The following is a 26,449-nucleotide window of genomic DNA, read 5'->3' as shown; positions in this document are numbered from 1 at the left end:
TGTAGACCAGGCTTGTAAAACATACAGCCCAGGGACCAGATTCTAAAAGTGTGAACAGAGATCTTCATAAGTTTTACAGCTATTCCTACTGATACAGATCAGTGCCCATTCATGCTACAGCAAAGTAACGAAGTTGTATCTATCCATCCATTATCTTCTGCTTTTCCTTGTCAGGGTCGGTGAGAGATGGGGGTACACTCTGAACAGCCTGAAGTTACAGATTTCTGTGATTTTACACTTTCACTTCTTAAAATAAGCAAAGAGTTGAGCTTTTCATTTTTTTTATTTAATCTCAGGGATTAAATGTGTAGTTAAACGTCTGTGCACTGGCAGAAAGAATGTTTCACCGGTCCGGCCCACATAAGATCAGAATGGGCTGGATGTGGCCCGTCGTGTAAAATGACACAAGTTTACGTATGGGGACCTCCAGAGCCTTTCCAACGGCTGCGGACCTGGAGGAAAGCAGTGTAGTGGAAACGACACACTCTTCACTAGTTAAAAGCTTTCTTCTTTGTGAATGAGCGATACATGTTTTTATTAAACATTTGAACATAATACTACACAAACTCTCGTATAAGATATAAAGTCAGATACATGTTTTGAAATGACGCATAGAGCAGCTACAAAAAAATGATGTACAAACAGAGCGCTGCGGTCAGCGAAAGTTTGGGTCCTTCGCTCCAGCTAGCGGTCAGCGCAGCGCGTGCCGTGTCCTGAGAGGGCCTTTAGACGTTTTTAGTAAGGCTGTGTGCTGGTGAGCCTCACAGCTTCCTCGTGTTGTTTCAGTGTCCCTGCTTTTATGGCGTGCGTGTGTTGGGGGATGTCTGAGTGCTCTAAATATTAATGGTAAATATAGTTCTCTGCAGCTAAGTGAGAACACTGCTGACCAAAGGGTTAAAAATAAAGGTGCATTATACTTTTCGGGTGTTCCTTTAACCGTGTCTCATTAACACCGTTTGTAAAAATTTAGAGGACTTCACACTTTAAACATCATATTGTTCCAGTCCCACCCTGATAGGACTGTGAAAATACTGTGTGAGTGTGTGTCTCTCTGTGTGTAGGTGTTTTGTCTGTGTGTGTGTGTGTGTGGGGGGGGGGTATGTACCTGTGTGTAAGTGTGCGTGTTTGTGGTTTGCGGAAACAGCAGCAGGGTGGGAGCGCCCTTCTCTGTCCCCGCCCCCTCAGTGTCCCCGCCCCTCTCCGTGCGCTTCCTGCTCAGGTGAAGCAGCTGAGGGTGTTGGAATGTGTCGGTGCTGTCGGTGATTCGTGCTGCGGGACAAACATGGAGGTCGGACTTCTCCTCTTCCTCCTATGACTATGAGCAGCGACGCGTGCGGGAACAGCAGAGGATCTTGGCTGTGACGCTGCGGGCACTCTTGAGGCGTCCAGGTGTGGCTGCTCCACCTGCGGCTGCGCGATCACTGCTGCAGTTTTGACGGGATTTTTGCGCCCCCGGTCAGTTTGCGTCTGCCGGAGCTCACCATGCCGGAGCTGATCAGCGTCACGGAGTTCATCGACGAGACCAATGAAGACTACAAAGCTCCAACCACCTCCAACTTCACTACCCGGATGGGCCACTGCAGGAACGCGGTGGGAGCTCTTGAGGAGGTGAGGAAACAAGGACACACACACACACACACACGGTTGGAAGTCGGGGATTATAAGAGTTTAATAAGGTGGTAAAAAGGCTTCCACTGAGCCTCTCTGTAAATACCCGGAAAGTCCGGTTTGTTCCTTTTTTCATGAACGTGGTTTGTTTTCCCGTGTGTGGGATTGAAGAGGGTTTTAGTCACAGCCTGTTTTCACTGTTTGAGGACCTACAGTGTGAATAAACGGTGATTTCTACTGCTTTTCAAACTTTCCAAGCAACAGAGCGTCAAACGAATCTGTTTTATTCGAAAGAGGAACTGAGAGAAACACTTCCTTCTGTAGACATTTTGTAAGATTTAACAGCTTCTTTTTATTTTCTTTTTGCAACACGATGATGAAGCATATTTCTAAAACTGAAGAGATGAGGAAGCAGAAGTTAAAGGTCAAAGGTTTCAGGTGGGAGAATAAGATGGGGCTGAAGGCTTTCCCCACAGGGATGCCCTGGGAAAAAACAGGGCCGCCCTGGGAAAAAACAGGGCCGTGGGCACAGACATGTGAAAGGCCCCAAACTGCCCTCAAGCTCAGGAGGAAGTCGTCACTGGCTGTTTTTAGTCGTATTTAGAGAAAATATCTTAAAGTAAATTAACGTGATGATTGTACTGTAAACTCAATGATAATATTCATGAAAGGTTAAGGTAGTATTAGCAAAGCCACTCTTCCACTATCACCAACTCGGCTCAACTCGATTCACCTAGACTGGATCGTTTCGGTTGTTTTCCATTACAGTGGAGCACCACCTCAGTGTGGGTGAGATTGTCATCAGTGAAGGACAGTGAGGAGATTGTGGACCTGGTGCTAAACTGAGGTTAAATGTCTGCAGCACATCGTTGGACCATGTCGTTGGGTTTTGTGCAGTGTTTCACCCATATTGGAAAATAAAAAACAGACCTTCAATAGAAGCATATTTATGAGCAGCACATGAATGAAAAGTCTGACAGCCCCCAATTTTAAACAGAATTAAAAACACAAGTAATGATGATGCTGGCGCAGTTTAACATGGAAGGGAATCTGTTTACACGCTGCAAAGAGGCAGAGCCATTACTGAGTTGGTGAGCTCAGGTTGAGTGGTAGAAAACGTGTTTCCAGCATCCACAGCAGCTGTTCCTATGATCAACATTTTTTTTCCTGTGACCACCATTAAAACCTTTACTGGGAAACAGCGAGCGGGAGTCCTTTGTCAAAGCAGCTAACACATTTTAACATGAAGAAAAGCAAATTCTGCAGCTGCTCCGCCCGCTCCTGTTTGTGTTACATGGAGAAAAATCTGCATAAGCCTCCAGAAGTTGTATTAAAATTTGCAGATGAACTGTTAACTTAGTCTGATACATGTTTAAATTATACAGCTAGCTGAAGGCTGACGTTCTATTTTACATGGAAGCGGTGTTACATGGTGTGTGTTATCTGGCTTCATGGATAGATAGAGTTGGGTGTCATTTGCATAGCAGTGAAAATGTATGCTATTCCTTCTGATAATACTGTCTAAGGGAAGCATGTATAATGTAAATAAAATTGGTCCTAGCACTGAACCCTGTGGAACTCCATGATTAACCTCAGCATGTGAAGAGGACTCTCCATTTACATGAACAAATTGGAGTCTATTAGATGGATATGATACAAACCACTGCAGTGCAGTACCTGTAATACCTACAGCATGTTCTAATCGCTCTGATAGGATATTATGGTCGACAGTATCGAACGCTGCACTAAGGTCTAGCAGGACAAGCACAGAGATGAGTCCACTGTCAGAGGACATAAGAAGATCATTTGTAACCTTCACTAAAGCTGTTTCTGTGCTGTGATGAGCTCTGAAACCTGACTGAAACTCTTCAAATAAGCCATTCCTCTGCAGATGATCTGTTAGCTGTTTGACAACTACTCTTTCAAGAATGTTTGATATGAAAGGAAGGTTAGCGATTCGCCTATAATTAGCTAAGACCGCTAGGTCTAGAGATGGCCTTTTTAGTAAAGGTTTAACTACTGCCAGCTTGAAGGCCTGTGGTACATAGCTGATTAATGGAGGTGATTGACAAACATTGATTATGTTTGCTTACTAAAGGAGTTAGAAACTCCTCTATATCAAACATCTTGGCCGAGCATAAGAAAACACACGCTTAGGTCGTATTAGGTGTGCTCATTTAATTGTTTCACAAATCTGGCCATGTCTTTGAAAGCTGACCTCAGGGCAGGAAAAGCTTAGGCGTTAGTGATCACACTTTGTGCATACTGGCCTGAGACTGTTAATGGGACAGAAAGCTGTTCAGTGAGGACGTTGTTGTTGTTGTTGTTGTTGTTGTTGTTTTAATACATATATGCTCTTTTGTGGTCATGTTTTAGTTTTTTTTTCTCTCTTTGAGTCTTTGATATCACGTTATAGTTGCCAGCAAGTCTTTCAGGACAGGAGTCCATTGGTTATTCATGGCTTCCTGTCAATAATGAAGGCATTAAATATTTTTTTCACAGGTTTCCTTGTTGATGGATAAATAGAACAGTGTGTCAGAGAGGTTATTTATTAATTCTTAGCATAAAGAGTCAAATGCTCTGAAAAGAAGACACAACATGGATGTTTTTTAGGGAGGTGATCACGTGATTCAGGGATGGCTTAAACAATCTCTTATTTCACTTTGTGTGTTTTTGTGGGGACTTTTGTTTGGGTTCCTCTTTTCTTTTTCTTTTTTTAATGGTTTCTAGTTTTTCAGATTCCTTCTGAGACTTTATTGGTTCTAAGGACAGTAAATATTTTTCCCCATCGTTGTAGAGGCCATCTGTTGTTGTTGAGGAGCTGTTGGATTACAGCTCAGAGCACAGAGTTGAACGCTGGTTCCTCTCAGCATAAAGTGAAGAAATCTATGTCCTTGCAGCGAATGCTTTAAAAGCACAACTGAAAACCTGACGTGAGGTCTGTAGAAATCGCAGGTCTGCTGATCATGTCCTCCTCCTCCTGTTGCATGCTGGGATGTTCCCACTCAGTAGACCCGAGGCGATGGTAGAGCCTCACTCCTCTGATCGAGTCTCGACATGATTCGCCTCACCTTGGTCCTCCTGCTGTCTCCGATCTTTGCTTTCCTCTCAGTTAAATCCCTCCATTCTCTCCTCTTTCCTTTGTCATCTTTCTTTGTCTCGTCCTCTTTCTCTCTCTCCTTTGGTCACTTTTAAAGCTCTTCTCTTCACGTTTGAAGCTCATCTCTGTTTCTGTTGTGTCTCAACTTGTCTGAAGTGATGTGAAAGGAATTAAAGTCTCCAATAAATCATCAGCTCCTCCCTCATCTTCAGACGGTAGAATAATTACAGTAAACACATGAAATCAGCATCAGTGTGCTGAATGGTAAAAACAGCAGATGAGTACTTTACACAGTCCCTGCTGGTCTGATCAGTGTTGTGCCCATTCAGGTTTCTTTATCTGCTTCATCTTCCACTCGTCACACTGATCTGCTCACCTGCGTTCACTAATGTAAAATTAGTGTTGTTGCACGTGTTAAAAGCAGCTGAGCAGAGCTGGTGTGCAGAGGCTGTGAAACTGAGGAAACCCTAAAAACAGGAAGCGTCTCGGCTGCTTCTACTGTCAGAAAACTGCTGTGAAATGTTCTGTTTTGATGATTGCCACTCTCCAAATCCACACTTTGGCTCGTGCCTCATCCTGTAGACCTGAGACCTCTGTTTGAATAAATATCACCACTACTGTGAGCTTTAGCAGCTCTACATTGTTGCCACTCGGTTACAGGAAAATTCATGATGATGATTACTTTTAGTCAATAACTGTAATCTCAATGATTTTACAGTCATTACATTAACAGTTTTACAGACTGTTTCTTTGAACTTCAGTGTAAAAACCGTGAGGGTGGTGGGGACATGCGACGTCCTGCAGACAGTTTTAGACACACGTTGGTGGACGTTTCTGACCTCACAAGACAAAGCAGCGCCCCTGCTCGCCTGCAGCCTCCAAGTCAGGATGTCTGCAGGTGGAGGTGGGGCGAAAAGAAGTCAGGGCACCAATAACCTCACCTGCCTTCAGACACCTGCATGCATGCTGAGAGTGATGAAGGCCAACTACCAGTCAGTTAGTTATGATTAGTCAATTGGGCATCTTCATCCATTAACATCCTCCTAGATGTTTGCCTGCAACCTCATAGTAGGTTCCAAAGTCCAAAGAGCTGCATGTTGGGATCACTGGTGATTCTAAACTGACCATGAGTGTGATGTAGATAAGGGGGGGGAAATGATGTACTTGATTTATAACACAGGGAAAAACCAGAGCTTTGTGCTGAAAATGAATTCAGTAGGTAACAGGGGTAATTACCATTAATTATCATTAAATATGAATCCTCTGACGTCAGCCTGAAACAGTCTGAAGGGGCTGCTGGTAAACTTTGATCAGACAGTTTGACTGACGTATCAGCAGAGGAAGTGATCCCCCTTTATCTTTGCTGACCAGGTCAATGATCTATGTGGTGTACAATCATGCACTAAGTTACTATATTTAACCTTTATGACCTCTTTACACCCTTGCAACACCCTTATTAGGGACATAATGAAAGCTCGTGGGTGGGCTGCTGTGACATGAGCCTGTTGGCGTTTGTACCAAGATTTCAACTCTGTCCTCAGAGACCTGCCCTGTGTGTTGTTTGTGTGTTTGCAGGCGTTTCATTGAGATTATTGCATCATTCATCCTGTAGGAACGGTGTTTTCTACGTTTAACCCGTCCTGTAGCTCTTTTTCAGTGAGTGCTTTGGTGAATTTGCAGGTAAACTCTCACAAACACAAGAAGACCATGAATATTTATCTAGAAGGCCCTGCCAGGACCTCAGTGCTGTGAGACCATCAATCATCCACCGTACTGAGTTGAGCTGTTTCTGAGTTCTTTGTATTTGTGCTCGATCTGTTGTTTGGTCTTTGGCTGAGCTGAATGAAGTCGCTGCTCTACACCTGAGCTCACCTGTCGCCTCGCTGTGTTTCTGTGCAGAGATTTGAAATCAGCTCCGGTGTTTGATGAGTGGCTCATCTTGAACCAGTTTTTGGTCAAAGAATAACCAAGTGCATGTTTTTCTCTCTGAGTCATGGACCTGTGACTCAGAGCTGTAGACGCTTAGGTGAACCCCACAGATGAGGTCGGCAGGAAAACACCTGAAGGTCATGTGACTGAACCTCTGTGGTCTCATCAGTCATGCAAACTATGGTAAAGGCTTAGATCACATGGCCTCTTCAGTCTCCCTCCCACAGCCTCGGGTTAGACACAAGCAGACTTCATGTTCCTGACTAACATGAAGCTAATGCTGTAGCTCGTGTTACCACTCAAAGGTTTAATTTAGGCTGCGTTTTAGCCTCAGGCTAACGAGGAGAGTTTCAGGAACTAGAAGACGTTAGCTTTCAGATCAGCTCTCCTGCAGGCACGCCGGCTTTACAGAATATGAGCTCCCTTTGGGTACGTCAAACAGGTGAAAGAATTCCTTCTGAAGCCCTAACCAGATTCCTGTGAATACAGTGGGCGTGGCTATGTCAGGTTCTGTGTGTTCGCCAGAGCTGATCGTGCCAATCAATACAATACTGATGATTCCATGTGATGTCCTGCAGATCACAGAAGCAGCGCTCTTATTTTAGGGACTAATGCACCAAACTGTACCGCTCAGATGAGGAGGGACACAGGAAACAGGAACAGCACAGAGAATCTGATCATTTTCAGAACATAAGATTCAGTTCATTACAGATTTATTAATATACAACAATGCACATCTCAAGGTGCTTTGTAAGATAAAGACCCTAAAATAATAAATATAATACTACAATAATACCCCCTGTGAGGAAGCACTTGGTGACAGGGGGGAGGAAGAACTTTCTTTTAACAGAACCAGGCTTATGTTTGGGGGAGGCAAAAGTTGATGCAACAGTAAAACACAAAAAGAACTGACTAAACTTTATGAAATGCTGCCAGCATTCTAAAGCCTTGAGAAGGTCAGTAGCTGTGGCCGCTGGGCGCTGTCCCTCAGCAGGCGTCTTCGGATTATGTTGAACTGCAAGAATAAAAAGATCTGCTTCAAAGGTCTGAATGAAACAGTTTCTGTGAGTGAGAGGTGTCTGCTAAAAAAAAAAGCACCTTTAATAGCAGCACTGTTTTCATCAGTCTCTTATTAGATGTGTGATGTCTTGATAATAACTCTGCTTCGGGTAAAACATGCAGACTCTGCAGTCCGTCCACGCACGTCAGCTCAGGGTATGAAGGGTGACAGTCTGAGATGAACACCAGCAGTGGTGAACGGTTCATACTGACTATAAACACACTTTTTCTTTAACTTTGACGTGTAAGCATTAGAGGCATGGCTCCTAATCTGCGTGCTGTTTCTTCTCCTCAGGCTCTCGACTTGGACCGGTCCGTTCTCTACAAGATCAAGAAGTCGGTGAAGGCCATCAACTCGTCTGGTCTGGGTGAGAGATGCAGTTTCATGTCAGTCTGACCCAAAATAACAACGCTTGTCACCACAGTCTCACTTTGACTGTCACTTCCTGTTTGTGGTAGCACACTGCGCTCAGATACAAACTACCAAAATAAAAGCAGTTTTTTTATTCAGGTCAGTGCGGGTGGGGTGGGTTCGTCAGCAGCCGCGTGCTGCTGGTGGGTCTCTGCTCGGGCCGGTGGAGTCTCACCTCCAAACATTCCTGTCATGCTTCCCCGTGTCCCGGCATGCTGAGGGATACGCCCACATCCACACTACAGTGCAAACAGAGGAAAGGCCGAGTCCTTCACACACTCAGCAAACACACAAGATCCGAACATTATTCAGCACTTCTGCAAAAACTGACAGGAAACGCATCATTCAGCAGTTTCACAGACAGAAGGCACTGCATGACCAGAAGTATGTGGACAGCAGAGAGGTTCTGAAATATTTAGCTTCTCTCTGTGACCTGCAGGTTTATGTTGGAGGTAAATCTCCATGTATATACCAAAGATTCAGAGCGGCTCGGTGCCTCAGCTCGAGGGGAACAGGCCATTTTCTCTGCTAAAGAAATGCAGCGGGTACACACAGACATGTCCAACTGAAGCCCAATAAACACTTTTAAATCATCAGAATTATTTAAAGCTGAAAAATTATACGAAAAACTGTAAAAAATTAAGATTTTGTTTCTCTCCTTTTATTTTTCTACTTTTAATTTTTCGTATCAAAAGGGACTAAATTAAATTAACTAGAAATGTTTTTGGAAAAATCTTTTGTTGCAATATAAAATTCATTTAAATTAATTTAAATATAATTTCAATAAATTTACATTTATTTTAATACATTCACATTCATTATTTGTTTAAAATATTTAAAATAAATATTTATGTTTTAATTGTTTAGATTTGTTTATTTTAATTTGAGGTGTGTATTTTATTTCTGTTCATTTATATATCTCCAGTTTTTCTCAGTATTTAGTATCATATTTTTATTTATTCTCTTTGTCTCCTCTTATATTTATTGTTTTTAATTACCCTTTATTTTATTACTTTTTTATTCACACGTGTTTGTTGTCCTTGTTTTTTCCACATGGTGGAGTGGATGGTTTTTGTTTTCACACAGAGTTTAATCATTTTTGTTTTTGGAGTTAAATGAAAGATGATCCGAGCTGCAGTCCGCATTTATTTAAAGTGTTTTCTGTGTCGTAGCTCACGTGGAAAATGAGGAGCAGTACGTTCAGTCCATGCACAAGTTCGGGGAAAACTACCTGACCCGGGGTGACAGGGATGACGGCGATGTCGGCTCTGCCTTCATCAAGTTTGTCGTTTTCACCAGAGAGCTGACAGCCCTCTTCAAGAACCTGGTGAGGAACCAAAGTCAGCCTCAGAGAGTGAAACATCAGACATTTTATTGTGAAAAGTGTTAAATGTAGAAAGTGTGGTGTGTTTTGCGCATTTGTGCTGTGACACAACTTCCTGTTTGCAGCTGCAGAACATGAACAACATCATCACATTCCCTCTGGACAGTCTGCTGAAAGGAGACCTGAAAGGAGTGAAAGGGGTTGGTGTCACTTTCTTCTTCCTGCTGAAACAAACCCGCAGACACTCGCTCAGTTACACTTCACTTCCTGTTACTGTGGCTAAAAATGAATCATGTTTGGTTAGATGACATGTTGACTGTGTATTTACAATAATTACATCAGAACTGTAATCATTTTAAACACACAGCTTCAGATTTAACAAATAAAATCACGCTGGGGTCCCACATTAATGTCTAAATATCTTTGTACCACAGCAGCAAACCAGCCACTGTAAAATCCTCCGTTTCCTGTCATATGAAAAAACAAAAGCAGGAAATCGAAATAAAAGATCATTTTTTGTTTTTTCTGATTTATTCAATATTATTTTTCCTGCTTTATGCTCAGTTTGAATAATTAAAAAAAAAACTGCTTCTTGAATTATAAAATGTAGGCATGTTAGGTAAGGTGGCCCTGAGGTGCCAAATACAACATTTAATTTCTGCAAAACACTGAACAGTTTTTCTTGTAGTTGTGCGATGAGCATAACTTCCTGTTTGTAATGGTGGTGTCGTCCTGCAGGCTGTGGCTCGTGGCATAAAGACTAAATGGCTGAATTTAAAACACCTCTGTTGTGACACGGTCACCATTGTGTTTGTTTTTCTAATCTAACGCACATGCTATCATCTAGAAATATTTCCAGAGTGACTCAGAGGTTAGAGTCCTGTGTGTGTGTGTGTGTGTGTGTGTGTGTGTGTGTGTGTGTGTGTGTGTGTGCGCGCACGCGCGCACGTTTATGAACTGTGACTGTGTGACGTCTGTTTTTCCTGCAGGATCTGAAGAAGCCGTTCGATAAGGCCTGGAAGGATTACGAGACCAAACTGTAAGAAGGGCTCATTATCAGCTGCTCTCACTGAAATGTTAAATCACGGAAACGAGAACACGTTAACCAGTCGACTCATTCAGCATTTAAATGAGAATGTTTGAATAAAGTTATCTTTATTGTTTCTGTCTCCACAGACTGATACATGCTCTTTTTTTCCTTTTTTCTCAAAAAAAGAAGAAAAGATAAAATATGATGATTGAAATCATGGCGTTTCTTGGCTTCTGTATTTTAGCATCTTTCTATTTTTTCTTCTCCTCAGTTTGTTGTTTTGATCACATTTTTTTGTGTTGAGATTTTAACATGACCTTTGACCTCTGCAGAGCGAAGATTGAGAAAGAGAAGAAAGAGAACGCCAAGATGCATGGCATGATTCGGACGGAGTTCAGCGGAGGAGAAATCGCAGAGGAGATGGAGAAGGAGAGACGAATGTTCCAGCTGCAGATGTGCGAGGTGAGGTCAGAGGTCACACAGGTGACCTGAATGCTAAAACAATCATCTCTATCCTCTGAGGTCAGACCGAGAGCAACGTTTGTTTTACTGCCTCGACCAGTCAGCGCAGATTTTATATGACGTGGAAGATTTGGTGGACAGAGGTCTGTGACGGATTCTTTTCAGAAGTTTTCCAGTTTGATGGTTTTCAGGGTTTGTAGCTTTTTTGGCTTCATCAGGCGCTGATCTTCAGCTCAGTCTGTGTTTCTCGTGGTTTTTTGTTGGTCATGAGTAGAGAAGGAGTGGAGGGTGAATTCTGTGGATATGCTGGTAAAGAGGTGACAGAAAAAAAGCCGTGAAAACGAGCTTCCTCTGAAGGCTGTCCAGGCTCGCTGTTAGAGACCCGATGAGGATCAGCTCAGAGTAAAGCCAGCCGAGATGGTACTGACCAGGATGCCTAAACAAGATGAGGTTTAAAGGCCAGGAGAAGACCCCGGGCAGACCCAGGAAATGCAGAGATGATCTCTCAGCGGTTTGGGAATGCCTCAGTGTCCTCCTAGAAGAGCTGGAGGAGGACAAGGAAGGACTGGTCATGCAGTAACGGTTATTTTCTTCAGTTTTTCTTGATTCTTTGGCTTTTCTCTGCAGTACCTGCTCAAAGTGAACGAGATCAAAGTGAAGAAAGGAGTAGACTTCCTCCAGAACCTCATCAAGTTTTACCATGCTCAGTGCAAGTATGTCCAAACGTGACCAACAGGTCCATGTATGAGTAAGGTGTTAAAGAAAAGATAATAAAGTGTGAATATTAAAACATTAATTTTGTTATTGATTCACTTTTTCCTTGGAGGTTCTCAGACGTTTTTTTCTTCAGTTTTTTCCAGGATGGACTGAAAGCTGTGGAGACTCTGAAACCGGCCGTAGAGAAACTGTCCACAGACCTGACAGCGGTGAGGACGCTTGTGTTCCCTGCAGGAGCATTAAAGCTCACAGCTCACTTACCGATCGCTCTGTGCGAACACAACAATGGGCTTAAAGTTAGAGTTTCTCTTCCTCTGCAGATCAAACAGACTCAGGACGGCGAGAGGAAGCAGCTGGCTCAGCTCCGAGACACCCTGAAGGCGGCACTGCAGTCCGATCAGAAAGAGGTAAAAAACATCAAACATGGTGTAACATCCATTTGACTGATGGCACAGACCGAAAACATGAACACAGTTAAAATGCAGGATAAACACGAGGGTAAAGAGTCGCTAACATGCGCACAGCAGTTAGAACAAACATGGTCTGAACAGATGTCATGAGTCTGATGGTGAGCATAACCAGGTGAGCTCTGACAGGCTCACCTGTTACTGGAAAGGAAGTTGATTAACAAAGCTGTCCATCAAACAGAGGCTGCTCTGAGCTCTGAACTCTGTGTAGGGTCATAGTTCTCACGTCTTTCTGTCATAAGAGCTGCTTCACATAAAGTGTCTGATTTATTGACAGGACGCCCAGGCCAAACAGAACGCAGGTTACAGCCTCCATCAGTTGCAGGGTGACAAAGCCCACGGCAACGAGCGCTCTGGTTTCCTCTACAAGAAAAGTGAAGGGTGAGCGAACTCAGTGTCCCAGAATGCCATATGAATGTGACTGACATGCACATGCAGTTCCTGTGACGTCCAGCAGAGGCAGCATTTAGTCAGTCTACACAGACTCAATGTTAAATGTAACATATTTACAGATTTAACATGTTTTCCTCCTTCTGCACACGTGTGTTAGTGGTAGCTGCCTCAGTCACGACTCCACTCTATGACCTTTCACACTAAAAGCTTTGTCTCTCTCCTCGTCAGACTGAGGAAGGTGTGGCAGAAGAGAAAGTGCTCGGTGAAGAACGGCTTCCTGACCATCTGTCACGGGACGGTAAGGTCCTCTTCTCCCATTGGTCCATGACAAGCCCCCGCCCTCCAGCCTGCACTACATGTCCAATCAGAAATCTCCTCATGAGTTTATCGTCTACATCAGGGGTAGACAACTCCAGGCCTCGATTGCCGGTGTCCTGCAGGTTTTAGATGTGTCCCTGTTCCAACACAGCTGATTCAAATTGCTAAATGACCTCCTCAACATCCCGTGAAGTTCTCCAGAGGGCTGGTAATGAACTAGTCATTTGATTCAGGTGTGTTGACCCAGGGTGATATCTAAAACCTGCAGGAACCGGCACTCGAGGCCTGGAGTTGCCTACTCCTGGTCTACATTAAGTGGGGTTAAATAGTACATTATCTATTTATTTATTTTTTTAGTTTCTTTTCTGCCTTCTGTTTTTTATTTTGAAGTTTGAGCAGTCAAATGGCCAATCAGGACTGAGCTAGCAGAACACAAAGAGCAGAAGGAAAATGATTAAAAGAAAAGGGTGGGAAAAGGATTTGATTTGAAATCTGAGGGCTGCTGGAGAGAAAGTTTCTAATTCTTCTTAACTGTTTCTCTTTAACTTTCAGCCTTTTGTTTCTCCTTGAGCTTGCTGAAAAGCAAATTCAAAGAAAAACAAACCTCATATCTACAGATTCACAGTAACACATATCTTCAGTTCTATTTAAGGTAAATTTCAAGATTAGACTCATGTTTCTGAGAACCGGGTTTCCAAGGTAACCTACACCTTCTTGATAGCTGTCGGTACATCCTTGGGTACATCCCTCCTTCAGAGTAATGTTCCTTCATGAAAGCATTCCTTCAGAGACACGTTTCTTCAGCGTAACATGTCCAGGATTACGCCAACCCTTCACAGCTGGTAGAAACCTTCCACATTTACCACTCAGACTCAAATGAAGACAGGTACTGCAGACAGAGTCCTCGCAGTGCTCCATCTGAGGTCAGCTCACCGAGTTCATCCGTCTTATGGTCCAATGTGCACTTATTCTCACTCCCATTCCCACTCCTTTCTGAGGATAGGTGAAGCGATATTGGAGGGTATTTCTAGTTTAGTTTTTCTTTTCTTTTCCTAAATTGCATTTTGTTTACATGATCAAAATGAATTGAACACAAAGATACAAACGTTGCGCATGATGATCAGCTCCAGCTCTGAAACCTGACTCTTGCCTTGCTTTGGGGAGTAGAACCGTCAGCTGCAGAAGATCCTCTGATATCAAAAATGTGAAGGAAAAACGTCATAAAACTTTAGTCTACCAGACTTAAAACGGGTCCATGGGCCCATAGTGGGTATGTATGGGTGAACTGTGGGGCCCGCATGGTACGGCCATTTAGGGAGGCAGGAGACAGTGGTGGAGGCAAGAGGAGGAAAGGAAAACCCTGTGGTTCATCAATAGTTTCCTTATGAATGAGACGTTTTGTGGCATGAAAAGCCAGAGGATCAAAAGTCATCAGGCTTCAGAAAACAGTAGAAAATGAGATTACAGAAAGTCACTGAGGTTAATCATCTCAGAACTTTAAATGATATGTGCAGATGTTTTGCAAGATGAGGGAAGGTTTTGAGTTGTGCAGCTTAAAGTCCTTACAGGTTCTTGCTGTGGGCTGAACCTAACTGGGATCCAACTATTGTCCATGTTATGGTATATAGCAGTACAGACTCTGTGACAGTTTCAGGATCTTTTCTCTGTAACGCTGAATGTTTGATATCTGAGTGAGGTTCAGTCAGAGCTGAGCTCTCACCTCCTCTCGTTGTCTTGCAGCCAAACAAACCTCCAGCCAAGGTCAACCTGCTCACCTGCCAGGTGAAGAGGAACCCCGATGAGGAGAAGAAAAGCTTCGACCTGTTCTCCCGTATGCTGCAGACTTCCTGCTCACATGTTCCTCTGTATATATGTGTGTAAAGTCTAAACTCTGTCTCGTGCCCCCCCCCCCCCCCCCCCCCCCCCCCCACAGATGACCGGACCTACCACTTCCAGGCCGAGGACGAGGCCGAGTGTCAGATGTAAGTACGAGCAGGCATGGCCTGAGCTGCCGGGCTTCGCGCTACTGCGAGCGCTTATGGTTTGGTGTTTTTTAGCTGGGTGTCGGTGCTGCAGAACAGCAAGGAGGAGGCGCTGAACAAGGCGTTCAAAGGAGACCAGGACGAGGGTGAGAACAACATCGTCCAGGAGCTGACCAAGTCCATTGTGGGAGAGGTGAAGAAGAGGACTGGAAACAACAGCTGCTGCGACTGTGGAGCTGCAGGTCAGAATTGTTCAGAAGTCTCTCTCAAACAAACACCACTCATGAAAGGAAACAAAATTCAAAGATTAAACACGGAAGTCCAGTCACTCACGGTCAGGTCAAAAAAGTAGTGACGCTTGAATGAGTCTTTCTTAGTTCTGCCGGCGTTCTAACCCCACTGACCTCTGCAGGACTGCTTGTGGAAAGCTCTGGGCCTTCAGGCAGTTTTTTTCCTTTGCGGTTGTTTTGTGTGGGGTTTTTTTGTTTTTGGCATTGAAGTTGTTTTATGCAACTTTTTTAGTTGGTCTGTTGCTTTAAACCTAGCTGATATTCTTGTAGATGATGGTTTTACTGAACTGCACTGTGAACACTTGATGTGGAACTTCATAGCACTTCTATTTCCTGTCATGGTTTACAGAAGTGAGAACACGTTAGTGTCATGAGAGAGGGCGCATCTCCAGTCTCTCTAATAACACCACAAAACACGTTTTCATCTGTTCATCTCAGCACGTCCAAAGATTAGATTAATAACATACAGTTTTTTTTATCAATTATATATTCAACATTCACTATATTGCCAAAAGTATTCACTCAGCTTCCTCACGTGGACCTGTAGTCCAAACACATTTCTGCTCAGAGCTGCAGAAACTTCCCAGAATTCTTTTCCAGGTTTGTCTGTCAGCAGATTGTTAATTCATCTCATTCACTTTGTTGTTTCTTTAGTCTTGAAATTACATTTTGAGGATGTGAAGGCACCGCTTGTTGTTTCTGTGCCCCCACCCACCCTCTACAGATCCCTCCTGGCTGTCCACGAACCTCGGGGTGCTGATCTGTATTGAGTGCTCAGGGATCCACAGAGAAATGGGGGTCCACTACTCCAGGATCCAGAGTCTGGACCTGGATGTCCTGGGAACCTCTGAGCTGCTGGTGAGTCCACTTCACTGTCCCGACAGAAGGTCAGAGCATTCTGTTTGTCAGTTTGCGGTGACTCATTTCATCATGACTTTAATCTGTTAAATAAAATTAAAATATTTGCAGGAAAAAGCCAAAAAAGCAAAGCAAAAAACCCTCAGATTTTTACCATCCTGCAAGACTGTCTCCTGATTCGTTTAAAACTGTTTCTTTGAAATCTCTTAACCTCATTATATTCACCTGTGTGAAGACGTGAATGGAAGGGACATTCTGAATGTTTGCAAACCTTTTCTGGAATAATCAGGGAACCAGAACCCTTGCCGAGCATGTCAGTCGTCTTCAGCTGTGAAGAATCAGGAAGTGTGATCACGTGTCTAATCTTAGGAGCTACAGCCAGAACCGAACCAGAGTTGATGTTGGGCTTTTGTTGCCTTTTAGTTGGCGAATAATGTGGGAAACGCCAGCTTCAATGAGATCATGGAGGCAGATCTGTCAGCGCAGGAAGTGACCAAACCAACTCCAACCAGCGACATGTAGGTGACGGCATCAGGAGGTGAGTCTGAGCTGTAGTAGGATGTCGTAGTGACTCGTCCGTCTGGTTTGCAGGCAGATGAGGAAGGACTACATCACAGCGAAGTACACCGAGAAACGCTTCGCCCGGCGGAAGTGCACCGACGCCGCGTCCAGGCTGCGGGCTCTCTACGAGGCCATCAGGAACCGAGACATTCTGTCGCTTATCCAAGTCTACGCTGAGGGGGTGGACCTGATGGATGCCATCCCACAGCCCAACGAACATGTATGACCTCCTCATCTCTAACACGAGTTTGACGGACTGACTCATGCGTCTCTCTGTTGTGTCTTTGTGCTCATTTTGTGTCTGTTTTTACTAAGCTTTTACTCTTAAGCTCTGCTTTGTGTGTCCATTCAGTAACACGTAGACACAGCTCTGTGCAGGTGTCCGTTGTTGCTCTGCAGACTGAGTGTGTGTGTGTGTGTGTGTGTGTGTGTGTGTGTGTGTGTGTGTGTGTGTGTGTGTGTGTGTGTGTGTCAGGAACCCGGGGAGACGGTGCTCCACCTGGCGGTCCGAATGGGCGACAGAAACTCGCTCCACATTGTCGACTTCCTCGGACAAAACAGGTGTGACTGTTCAATTAAATACCTGTTCTCCAGGTGTGTGTATGTGTGTAGTGACCGGGTCTGTGTTTCAGCGGTAACCTGGACAAGCAGACGACCAGAGGAAACACGGCGCTGCATTACTGCTGCCTAACCAACAACAGCGAGTGCCTGAAACTGCTGCTGAGGGGGAAAGCTTCAGTGTCCATCAGTAAGAACACACACACTTGCACATATATCAGAGCGTGCTGAATGCTGACGATGAGTGACAAGTGCTCATATCATTCATATGAGCATTACACACTCAAATGTTGCTTTTTATGATCTTTTACCGTACGACTGGTCTGAAATCTGTCCAAACTTGAGGTTTTAAGATGTATTTATGCAGTGTGTGATTGTTCTAAACTTTATGACATCGTTGTAAAGTCGTTGGATGTCATTTTAGAAAAAAAAAAGAAAAAGTGTGTGGTACAGCTCTTTTCATGCCCTTTAATATGATATATCACTCGATAAGGTTTCTTGAAATGTTTTATAAGAGGAACTTTGACATGGGCGCTAATGATGAAGGTCAAGTTCAAATAACCAGCCAACCTGGCTCTAGTTTATTGTTGTGAGGTTTGAAGAAATAAAAGCAAGTTTCACAGCTGGTGTGACCCTCATCTGGGGCCGTTATTGTTTCTACCATCACATAAAATTTAAATGATGTCTTGAGAACAAACAGAGCTGAGTACTTTGTCTTTTCAGGGGGAGAAAAACCTGCAGTAACACAAGAAAAGTGCAGATCTAATCATCTTTCCCTTTTGGAAACAATGTGCTGACATAATTCACCAAAAGTCTGAATGACTGAATTTGTGTCCACAGCTAACGATGCAGGAGAAACACCGCTGGACATTGCCAAACGTATGCGACACAAAGAGTGCGAAGAACTGGTGAGAATCCAAACACTTCCAGGCTGTTCAAAGTAAAGCAGTTCCTGTGCTGTCGAGTGTCTGTACCAATAAAGTTTGATTGATGTGTTCCAGCTAACTCAGGCTCAGACCGGAAAGTTTAACGTCCATGTTCACGTCGAGTATGAGTGGCGTCTGCAAAACGAAGACCTGGATGAGAGCGATGACGAGATGGAGGACAAGGTAGGCTGCTTTTCTGACGTCCTGCATTAAACTTTCTGTTGGCTTTAAGTGACCGTGTACTTCCTGTGTTTTCTGTGGGTCCTGCAGCCCATCCCACAGCGGCGGGAGGAGCGCCCGGTCAGCTGCTTTGTGCCTGGAAGTGGACCCGTGCAGCCCAACCTGGCGGCGCTGGCGTGGGATGTTGCCTCCCTGGCATTAGACAAGCAGCGGCCTGCGATCCCCAGCACCATTATTAGCAACGAGACTTACGGCACCATGCTGAATGTGAACCTGCCGCCCCCCGGCCCAACGCCCCCGCTTCCTCCCCGAGGACCCAGCAGAGGTCAGAGGGCGCCTGGGCTGAGATCAGCTCTGCTGTTCAGACCCTGTGAAGCTGTGAGGAAATAAAACTGATCTGATTCTGTCTTGTCACCATCAGGTACCAATAAAGGCACCTCCGTGGAATCAGTAGGCAGACAGCGGTCGTCCTCCGACCCCCCCAACCCTCAAACGCCGGAGAGGAACTCCAAGTACGGTGGGTGGACTTCCTGTCAGATCCACAGCGGAGGGTCTCGTTTGTGATGTTTTTCTTTGCGTCCGTCAGCTTTATTTGGCTTTGTTGCTTTATTTTCACGAAAAGAGCAGACAGTTCTGTCCTCTTTCTGAGGTATGAACCGGCTGTATGAGGCTTTCAATTCAATTCAAGTTCAGTTCAATTTAATCCAGTTCAGTTCAATTCAATGAATTTAAATTCAGTTCAATTCAATTTTAATTATACATGGCCAAATCAAAACAACAGTCGCCCCAAGGCGCTTAATATTGTAGGGTAGAAACCTAGATACATACGGAGAATACCCAACAATCATATGACCCCCTATGAGCAAGCACTTCGAGACAGTGGAAAGGAAAAAAAATCTCTTTTAACAGGAAGTAAGCTCTGGCAGAACCAGGCTCAGGGACAGGCGGCCATCTGCTGCGACCGGTTAGGGTGAGAGAAGGAAGACAAGATAAAAGACATGCTGTGAAAGAGAGCCAGAGATTGATAACAATTATGATTCATTCATGATTTATTCATGATGCAGAGAGGTCTATTAACACATAGTGAAGGAAGAAGAAGAAACACTCAGTGCATCATGGGAATCCCCCAGCAGCCTACACCTATTGCAGCATAACTAATGCTGGGCATACACTGTGCGACTTTTGGCCCATTTTGAGGCAATTTTTTTTTTCAGTCGTGTGACCATTTTGGTGATCGGCCCGAGTTTCACCTTCATCGTGTGTCATGCGTCGTGTAGTATTGTGACAAAGTGGCTAGGACTGAATTCATTTACCATTTGTCACATGCATAAATTGTTATTTTGTGTTCTGTTATCTTATAGAACACAAAATAAGCACATGTAATCTTGGCTCTACATACTATCCCGGGTCTGTTTGTATTAGCATTGGTTATATTCATTTCATCTGTGCAAATGTTCTTAAAGCTAAGAACAATCTTTCATTTGTTTATATAGTTTGGTTATACTTACCATTGTGTGTTCCTTTGAGCAGGTCCTATGTGTAAAACAGGTATGTGGGAAGGGCTGCCCCAGTACTTCCTGATTTTATAGGTTATGATGTCATTGATCATGTCAATTGGGTGTAACCAAATGTTTCTTTTGTGTAAAATTGTTTATTTCATTTAAAATAACCTCATGAGTCAGATTAAGTGAAGAGATTGACTTTTCAAACTGTTTAATTGGGTGAATGAGTTTGTTAAGTGGAAAAATTATTTTTTTCCTGTTTCTGATGGTGGTTGTATGTCTGTGTGAATGAAAGACAGAGAGGGAGAGCGAGAGACAGATTTTGTTTTATAACCTTCATGTTAGGGATGCACAGTGTGAGCACTGAGGTCGCATCAGAGCATCAGGCCGCATAGTGTGAGACCCTGCATGGTGACCTACAAACTTCTAACCCCTGCAAGTCAATTGTACAGTTTGAGCAGAAGCTGATTAACGTGACTAAAAAAATCGCACAGTGTATGCCCAGCTTAAGGGAGGATTCAGGGCCACCTGATCCAGCCCTAACTATATGCTTTAGCAAAAAGGAATGTTTGAAGCCTAATCTTAAAAGTAGAGATAGTGTCTGTCTCCTGAATCCAAACTGGAAGCTGGTTCCACAGAAGAGGGGCCTGAAAATGGAAGAATCTGCATCCCATCTACTTTCAAATACTCTAGGAACAAGAAGTAAGCCTGCACTGCACGAGCAAAGTGCTCTAATGGGGTGATATGGTGCTACAAGGTCATTAAGATAAGATGGGATCTGATTATTTAAGACCTTGTATATGAGCTGGATTTTGAATTCTGTTCTGGATTTAACTGGGAGTCAGTGAAGTGAAGCCAATATAGGAGAAATATGCTCTCTCTTTCTGTTCCCTGTCAGTACTCTTGCTGCAGCATTTTGGATTGCTTTCAGGCTCTGACTGTGGAGGTGTGCCTGGAGCCACTGCTCAGGGCTTTCTTGACTCTTGTTCTGCCCTCTTCTCCCAGTGCTCTCACTGGTTCCTCCTCCTCCTCCTCCTCCTCCTCCTGGGCCCAGCAGGAGAACCGGCATGTTGGAGACCAAAGCCGCCACAGCCAAGACTGCCCCCCTCCCTCCTCTGCCTCCCCTGCCGACAGGACTACCTACAGCACCTCCAGTCCCGCCACCGCCCTGCATCCCACCTCCATCACCACCCCAGCATAAAGTTCCTCTCCTCCCACCCAGCCACCAACACAGAGGACCACCAGGATCCAAAGCCCCTGTCTCTCCTCCCGCGTACGTACTGGTCTGATTGAGCTGGGTCTGCTGGGAGGAAGCACACCAGTTTAATGTTGTTCTTATGATTACAGAGCAGCGAGGGTTCCTCCTCCTCCTCAGAGACCTGCAGGCACGATTCCGTTGGAAAAACAAGGTACACGCACACACACACTAAAATATCCACAATCAGTAACATGAAAATATTTGAATTTCACTCAGGCTGCAGCACCGCCTTCTTGGATGTTAGTACAGTAACTCACAGCAGCATATTATTGGTCGTAAGATGTCATTAAAAATGCTCTAAAAGGCTCCAGCAGCACAAACATGGTGCAGACATCCAGTTCAGGTGAAGCTAGCAGACAGCTAGCAGCTACAGGCACCTGTGTCAAACTTTAAGCCTGAATATGAAGTAAGCAGGTGTGTTATAAAAACATAACTGCTGTTAAAAGGCTGAAACTTTTGTGCTTTGACAAGGGACTGTTAATAGAGCTCTGTGGAACACCACGACCTGCAAGAACACACTCACATGATCTCTGATGTCACTCATTCAAGGAAAGCTGTGATTATGGTGTACAATACATCAGTGAAATACCCCCGTCATGGTTTAATGAGGTCAGGTGCTCATTAAACCTCAACACTGGATGTTTCTCTGTGTGAAACTTAAGGGTATCTTTGCAGTTTCGTGCCATGTCAGATATTCTGGTGCTTTACTGCAGTGGTTCCCACCCCTTGGGTCTGTGAGTGGTTTGGTACCAGGCCATGAGAGTTGAGGCTCGAGTGTGAAATTCGTGGTTTTCAGGGGTTTTATTGTTTTTTTAGCGTTAACTCTGTTTCCCTGGGTCTTTTCCCATGTGATAACATAAGATAACATAACCTTTATTAGTCCCACACATGGGAAATTTGTTTTGTTACAGCAGAAAGTGGATAGTGCAAAGTTGCATAGAAAAACACTGGAATAGGATAAAAATAAGATACTGTACACAATAGAATAAAATAAAATACAAATGCAATATACATCTGACAGCAGTGTGGAGGAAAGACCTGCGAAATCGCTCTGTCCTACACTGTGGAGCTGCTCAGTGCTGTCAGAGTCTCCTGCATGGGGTGAGAGATGTTGTCCACCAGGGATGACAGCTTAGCCACCATTCTCCTGTCACTCACCACCTCCACTGGGTCCAGCGGGCATCCTAGAACAGAGCTGGCCCTCCGGATCAGCCTGTTCAGTCTCTTCCTGAACCAGCAGAGATGCTGCCACCCCAGCAGACCACACCGTAAAAGTTGGCTGAGGCCACCACAGAGTCATAGAAGGTCTTCAGGAATAGGCCCTTCACTCCAAAAGACCTGAGTCTCCGCCGCAGGTACAGCCTGCTCTGCCCTTTTCTGTAGAGGGTGTCTGAATTATGAGTCCAGTCCAGTTTATTGTTCAGATGAACACCAAGGTACCTGTAGCTGTCCACAGTCTCAATGTCCATGCATCGAATGTTTAGTGGTTGCAGTGGAGGATGTTTGTGCCTGCTGAAGTCTACCACCAGCTCCTTGGTTTTACTAGTGTTCATCTGGAGGTAGTTCTGCTGGACCCAGTCCACAAAGTCGTGGGTCAGTTCTCTGTACTCCCTGTCGTCCCCATCACTGTGGCCAACTATTGCCAAGTCGTCAGAGAACTTCTGAAGGAAGCACTGGGTGGAGTTGTGGGAGAAGTTGTTTTGTTGAAGCTGGTTCTCCATCTTCTGCCTGTAGCTGAACTTCCCTTTCCTTATCAGTCCTCCAGCTCTCTCTGCAAGGCCCTCCTCTTCTGCTCGAGGACGGTTAATCCAAGGTTTGTTGTTGGAGAAACAGCGCACAGTCCTGCTGGGTGCAACGTTATCCACACAGAAGTTGATATAGTCCGTAATGCATGTCACAAGGCTGTCAATGTCCTCTCTGTGGTCGTCACAGATCACCTCCCACACAGTAGACTCAAAACAGTCCTTAAGAGCCTCCTCGCTCTCCTCTGACCATCTCTGCACTGTTCGGGCAGCTGGTAGCTTCCTGCACAATAAGGGCTCATACACAGGTTGTGATGAGATCTGCCCAGGGGAGGGAGAGGTGATGAACTGTATGCCTCTTCTGCATTGGTGTACAGTAAGTCCAGTGTTTTATTGTCTCTGGTTGGGCGTGTCACATACTGGGTGAAGGTGGACAGTGTGGAGTTCAGTGAGACATGATTAAAGTCCCCTGATATTAGGAGAAGTGATTGCGTTTGCAGTCTGCTGACTACAGAGTGGAGAGAGTCACTGGCTGCATCCGCGTTGGCCGAGGGGGGGGACATGCGCTGTTATCGTGATAACATGCGAGATTTCCCGGGGGAGCTAGTACGGACGCATGCTAACGGCTAGAGGAATTTCAATACACAGCAGTATATTCACAGTTTAAACCAGATATTTACATACACTTTATGGAAAACACAAGAACATTTTTTACTGTTAAACATCAATTTAGAGTAAACTTGTTTTGGATAAATAAATATTGAAAGATCTTTTGAATTAGTTAAATGTCGGAATAAGAGAGAGAGCTGTCATTTTATTATCACTTTCATCAAATTTAGGAGTGCATATACACTAAGTTTATTGTTAATTAATAAGAAAACTGCAGACGATTCCATTCTGAGCTGAAGAAGCTTCTGATAGGTTCGTAGAGTCCATGTGAGTAAATTGGTGACACACCTGTGGATGCATATAAGGCAAAACACAGAGCCTGTTTCTGTGACATGGGAAAATCAAGAGATGTCAACCAAAACACCAGAAAAAGAACTGTGGAGCTCCATAAGTGTGGCTCAGTTTTGAATACAATTTGGTGCCATTTACAATTAAGAAAACAGATAGTTTCTCTCTTTACTCTTAAAGTTAACAAATATGTTTTTATATTTATCAATCTAAAAAAAATAAACATTTAGTCTGATTTGATGTTACAATTAAAAAAGTGTTTTTATCTGAAGAGTGTGTAAATATCTGGTTTCCACTGTATGTTTGATGATGTTGATGTTTGCCGTGATTGTCAGCACAAAGAGGGAGAGAGAGGAACAGAGAGGGAGAGAGAGCAGGTGAGACACACATGTTAGTCAAATGGTTGTTTGCCAAAAGTATCACCGTATCATAGGTCCTCATGTATCTCGTACCTAGTGTTTCTTTTTAGGTTTACTATTTTTCAAATTCTACATTTATTAAGTTATGCAGGCTTGTTTGCACAACAAGGCTAAATAATTATATAAACTTTTCTGAATCTAAATATTGTACTTTGGTAGAATTAAAAAATAAGTGTAGTGCAGGTCTATGATGATTTTTAGTGCTACTATCATCTAGTTCTGATTCTGGTTCTGTCTTGGTTAAGTCCTCAGTAGTCCTGATTTTGAACTGTTGTGTCCTGTTTTAATTCCGGATCAGTTCTGGGTCTGGTTGATTTGGGGTTTAGTCCTCGTGTCTTGATGCAGCCCTGATTTTGTTCTGCCTTGCTGCTTAATTAAAAAACTAGTTTAAGGTGTCCTGCATATGTGATATATATTTTTCCCTATATGAAGTCATTCCTTTTTGAACAAAACTCAAAACAGAGCCTATTAATCTTTCAGTCATTTCTACCCCCCCCAATCCCACATGCATACTACCCTTTAGGCCTAAGCCCCGGGTGTATCAAATGTCTGCCTCCGCCTCTGGTTCAAACAAAGGTGAAGTTACAGAAGAGAAACTTTTTTCTGAAGTCTGTGGGGGCTTTATCTCTCTTTGGCAGGTCGTCCGATCGTGTCCCCTCATAATCCGTCTCCTCCACCCCGCAAACCCAGAACTACATTTTCTGTAAGTCCTCAAACACACCACCTCATTTATTTCTGCACACAGACACAGTCATCATCACAAGTCCAGCATGTAACACAGCTTTACTGCTAAATGTGTGCGTGCGTGCGTGCGTGTGTGTGTAGAAGCAGAGGCCTCAGAGGGTGAGGGCCATCTACAACTGTGCAGCGGACAGTCCAGACGAGCTGACGTTCAGCGAGGGAGAGCTGATCGTGGTGGACGGCGAGGAGGACAGCGAGTGGTGGGTGAGTGAGAAACGCCTCCAGCACAGGAAACGCATCATCAGCACAACTTCATTCACTTCACAACATTTATTACAGCATGTGTGTGCGTTTAGATGAAAACCCACCTGAAGAACAATCCTGACCCGTTGTCCAGGTTGTGATTTAACCACCGTCTGCGTTTCAGATCGGTCACATCGAAAGCGATCCGACCAGGCGGGGAGTGTTTCCTCGCACCTTTGTTCACTTCCTGTCGGAGTGATTCGTGCCTCCAACTGTGGTCAGACTGAGGGCACATCTGGATCCTCCTGTGGACCTGAGAGGAGAGTCCGACATCCAAAGAGATCTGATTGGGGTCTCGATCTTCACTCATGCTCTTCCTCAAAAGCTGTCGGCCTGAGTTTGAAATGTTCTAAAAGCTATGCAGCGGACACAAAAAGGGCAGACCAGACCAAAAGTATGTGAACAGTGTTCTTCAGTGATACGTTTACACACAGCAGAGCTACGTTAGTACAGCGCCTCCACAGACAGAGAACAGGAACTACAGCTGAACACAGTTACAGTAAAATCCTTCACTGCCTTAAAAAAACGCGACGAAACAACAGCTTTGTTTTTTTCTGCTTCCTGTTACAAAACCAGCTTCATTTATAGAAATAATCAGTTTACTATGAAAGGACTTCATCTTCACTCTGTCAGGATGACCGCACCGGCACAGCGTCCACATACTTTTGGCAGATGTGATGTACATTTCTGTGGTTCTGCTGCTGGGATCTAGCTGTGTTACATCAGGAACATTCAGCTTGTTTGTAAAAGCTTCAGGATGAAATGATTTTTATTATTTTAAGATCAAACATGTAATCTGAGCAGAAAATCTGAGTGTCCTTTAAATTTTAATGTATTTTCGACTTATTAAAATCATCATAAGTGTACCTGTGAGAGTCTGTCCTGTTTTTCTTTCCCAGCACTCACTTTTTCACTCTCATTTATTTCCCACAAGTTTTGTCAGTGGCACAGATTTGTTTAGACGCTTCACTGCTTCAGTTTTTATTTACATTATTATTTTACATGTTTCTGTGAGTCAGTGAAGAGCAGTCTGAAGCATTTCATAAGTTGGAAGACAAATAATTGGCAAAAAAATCAAATGTAAAGAAATGGTCAAACTCTGCGATCACTTAAAATATTTCAGTTTACTCTCATATGAGTGTTACCTAAAACAATGACATATGTTCAGTTTTATGTGAGCGGAGCCTTTTCATTTTCTACATACTTGGAAAATCATCAGTTTGGACTTTCAGACCAGCTGGAATTACAGATAATCAGGCAGACATACCTGTGTACTAACAGGACATCGCTAATTACACCGACCATCTTAACCACACCACACTGTGGTCAGAGCAGGAATTACAGCCATACGGAACAGAACAACTACTGATGATCTGTGAAGGATCTAGGGCTGAAACTCATCAGAAACATACA

At 44.1% G+C, this 26,449-nt stretch overlaps 1 protein-coding gene across 2 annotated transcripts; it reads left to right on the top strand.

Moving 5' to 3' along the window:
* The first annotated feature begins 1,194 nt into the window (after window positions 1-1,194).
* Window positions 1,195-25,902, top strand: asap2b (ArfGAP with SH3 domain, ankyrin repeat and PH domain 2b). Of its 2 annotated transcripts, none has more exons than XM_080289466.1 (28): window positions 1,195-1,608; window positions 7,992-8,064; window positions 9,281-9,435; window positions 9,558-9,632; window positions 10,422-10,471; window positions 10,795-10,924; window positions 11,552-11,637; window positions 11,775-11,850; window positions 11,962-12,048; window positions 12,386-12,489; window positions 12,730-12,799; window positions 14,560-14,650; window positions 14,753-14,801; window positions 14,877-15,043; window positions 15,816-15,949; window positions 16,373-16,467; window positions 16,541-16,730; window positions 16,986-17,071; window positions 17,143-17,258; window positions 17,909-17,976; window positions 18,070-18,177; window positions 18,265-18,499; window positions 18,596-18,691; window positions 20,682-20,949; window positions 21,024-21,085; window positions 24,691-24,755; window positions 24,878-24,997; window positions 25,090-25,902. In XM_080289466.1, exons 1-28 carry the CDS (start codon window positions 1,483-1,485, stop codon window positions 25,135-25,137), a joined length of 3,030 nt encoding a protein of 1,009 aa, XP_080145592.1. In that variant the 5' UTR covers window positions 1,195-1,482; the 3' UTR covers window positions 25,138-25,902. The 2 variants fall into 2 exon arrangements, with proteins under 2 accessions (XP_080145592.1, XP_025998463.1); XM_026142678.2 differs by having other exon boundaries at window positions 1,198-1,608; window positions 25,161-25,902.
* The last annotated feature ends 547 nt before the right edge of the window (window positions 25,903-26,449 follow it).

Source organism: Astatotilapia calliptera, chromosome 15, assembly GCF_964374335.1.
Source record: "Astatotilapia calliptera chromosome 15, fAstCal68.1, whole genome shotgun sequence".
Taxonomy (NCBI): Eukaryota; Metazoa; Chordata; class Actinopteri; order Cichliformes; family Cichlidae; genus Astatotilapia; species Astatotilapia calliptera.
The sequence above is the reverse complement of the archived record's forward strand: the minus strand, read 5'-3'. Positions and strand labels throughout refer to the sequence as shown.

Bases quoted from the DNA above. Each gene is read 5' to 3' on its own strand.
- asap2b (XM_026142678.2), top strand. From the start codon at position 1,483: ATGCCGGAGCTGATCAGCGTCACGGAGTTCATCGACGAGACCAATGAA. The intron at 15,950-16,372 runs GTGAGTCCACTT...GTTGCCTTTTAG, and splicing joins TGGGAACCTCTGAGCTGCTG to TTGGCGAATAATGTGGGAAA. The intron at 18,692-20,681 runs GTGGGTGGACTT...CTCTTCTCCCAG, and splicing joins GGAGAGGAACTCCAAGTACG to TGCTCTCACTGGTTCCTCCT.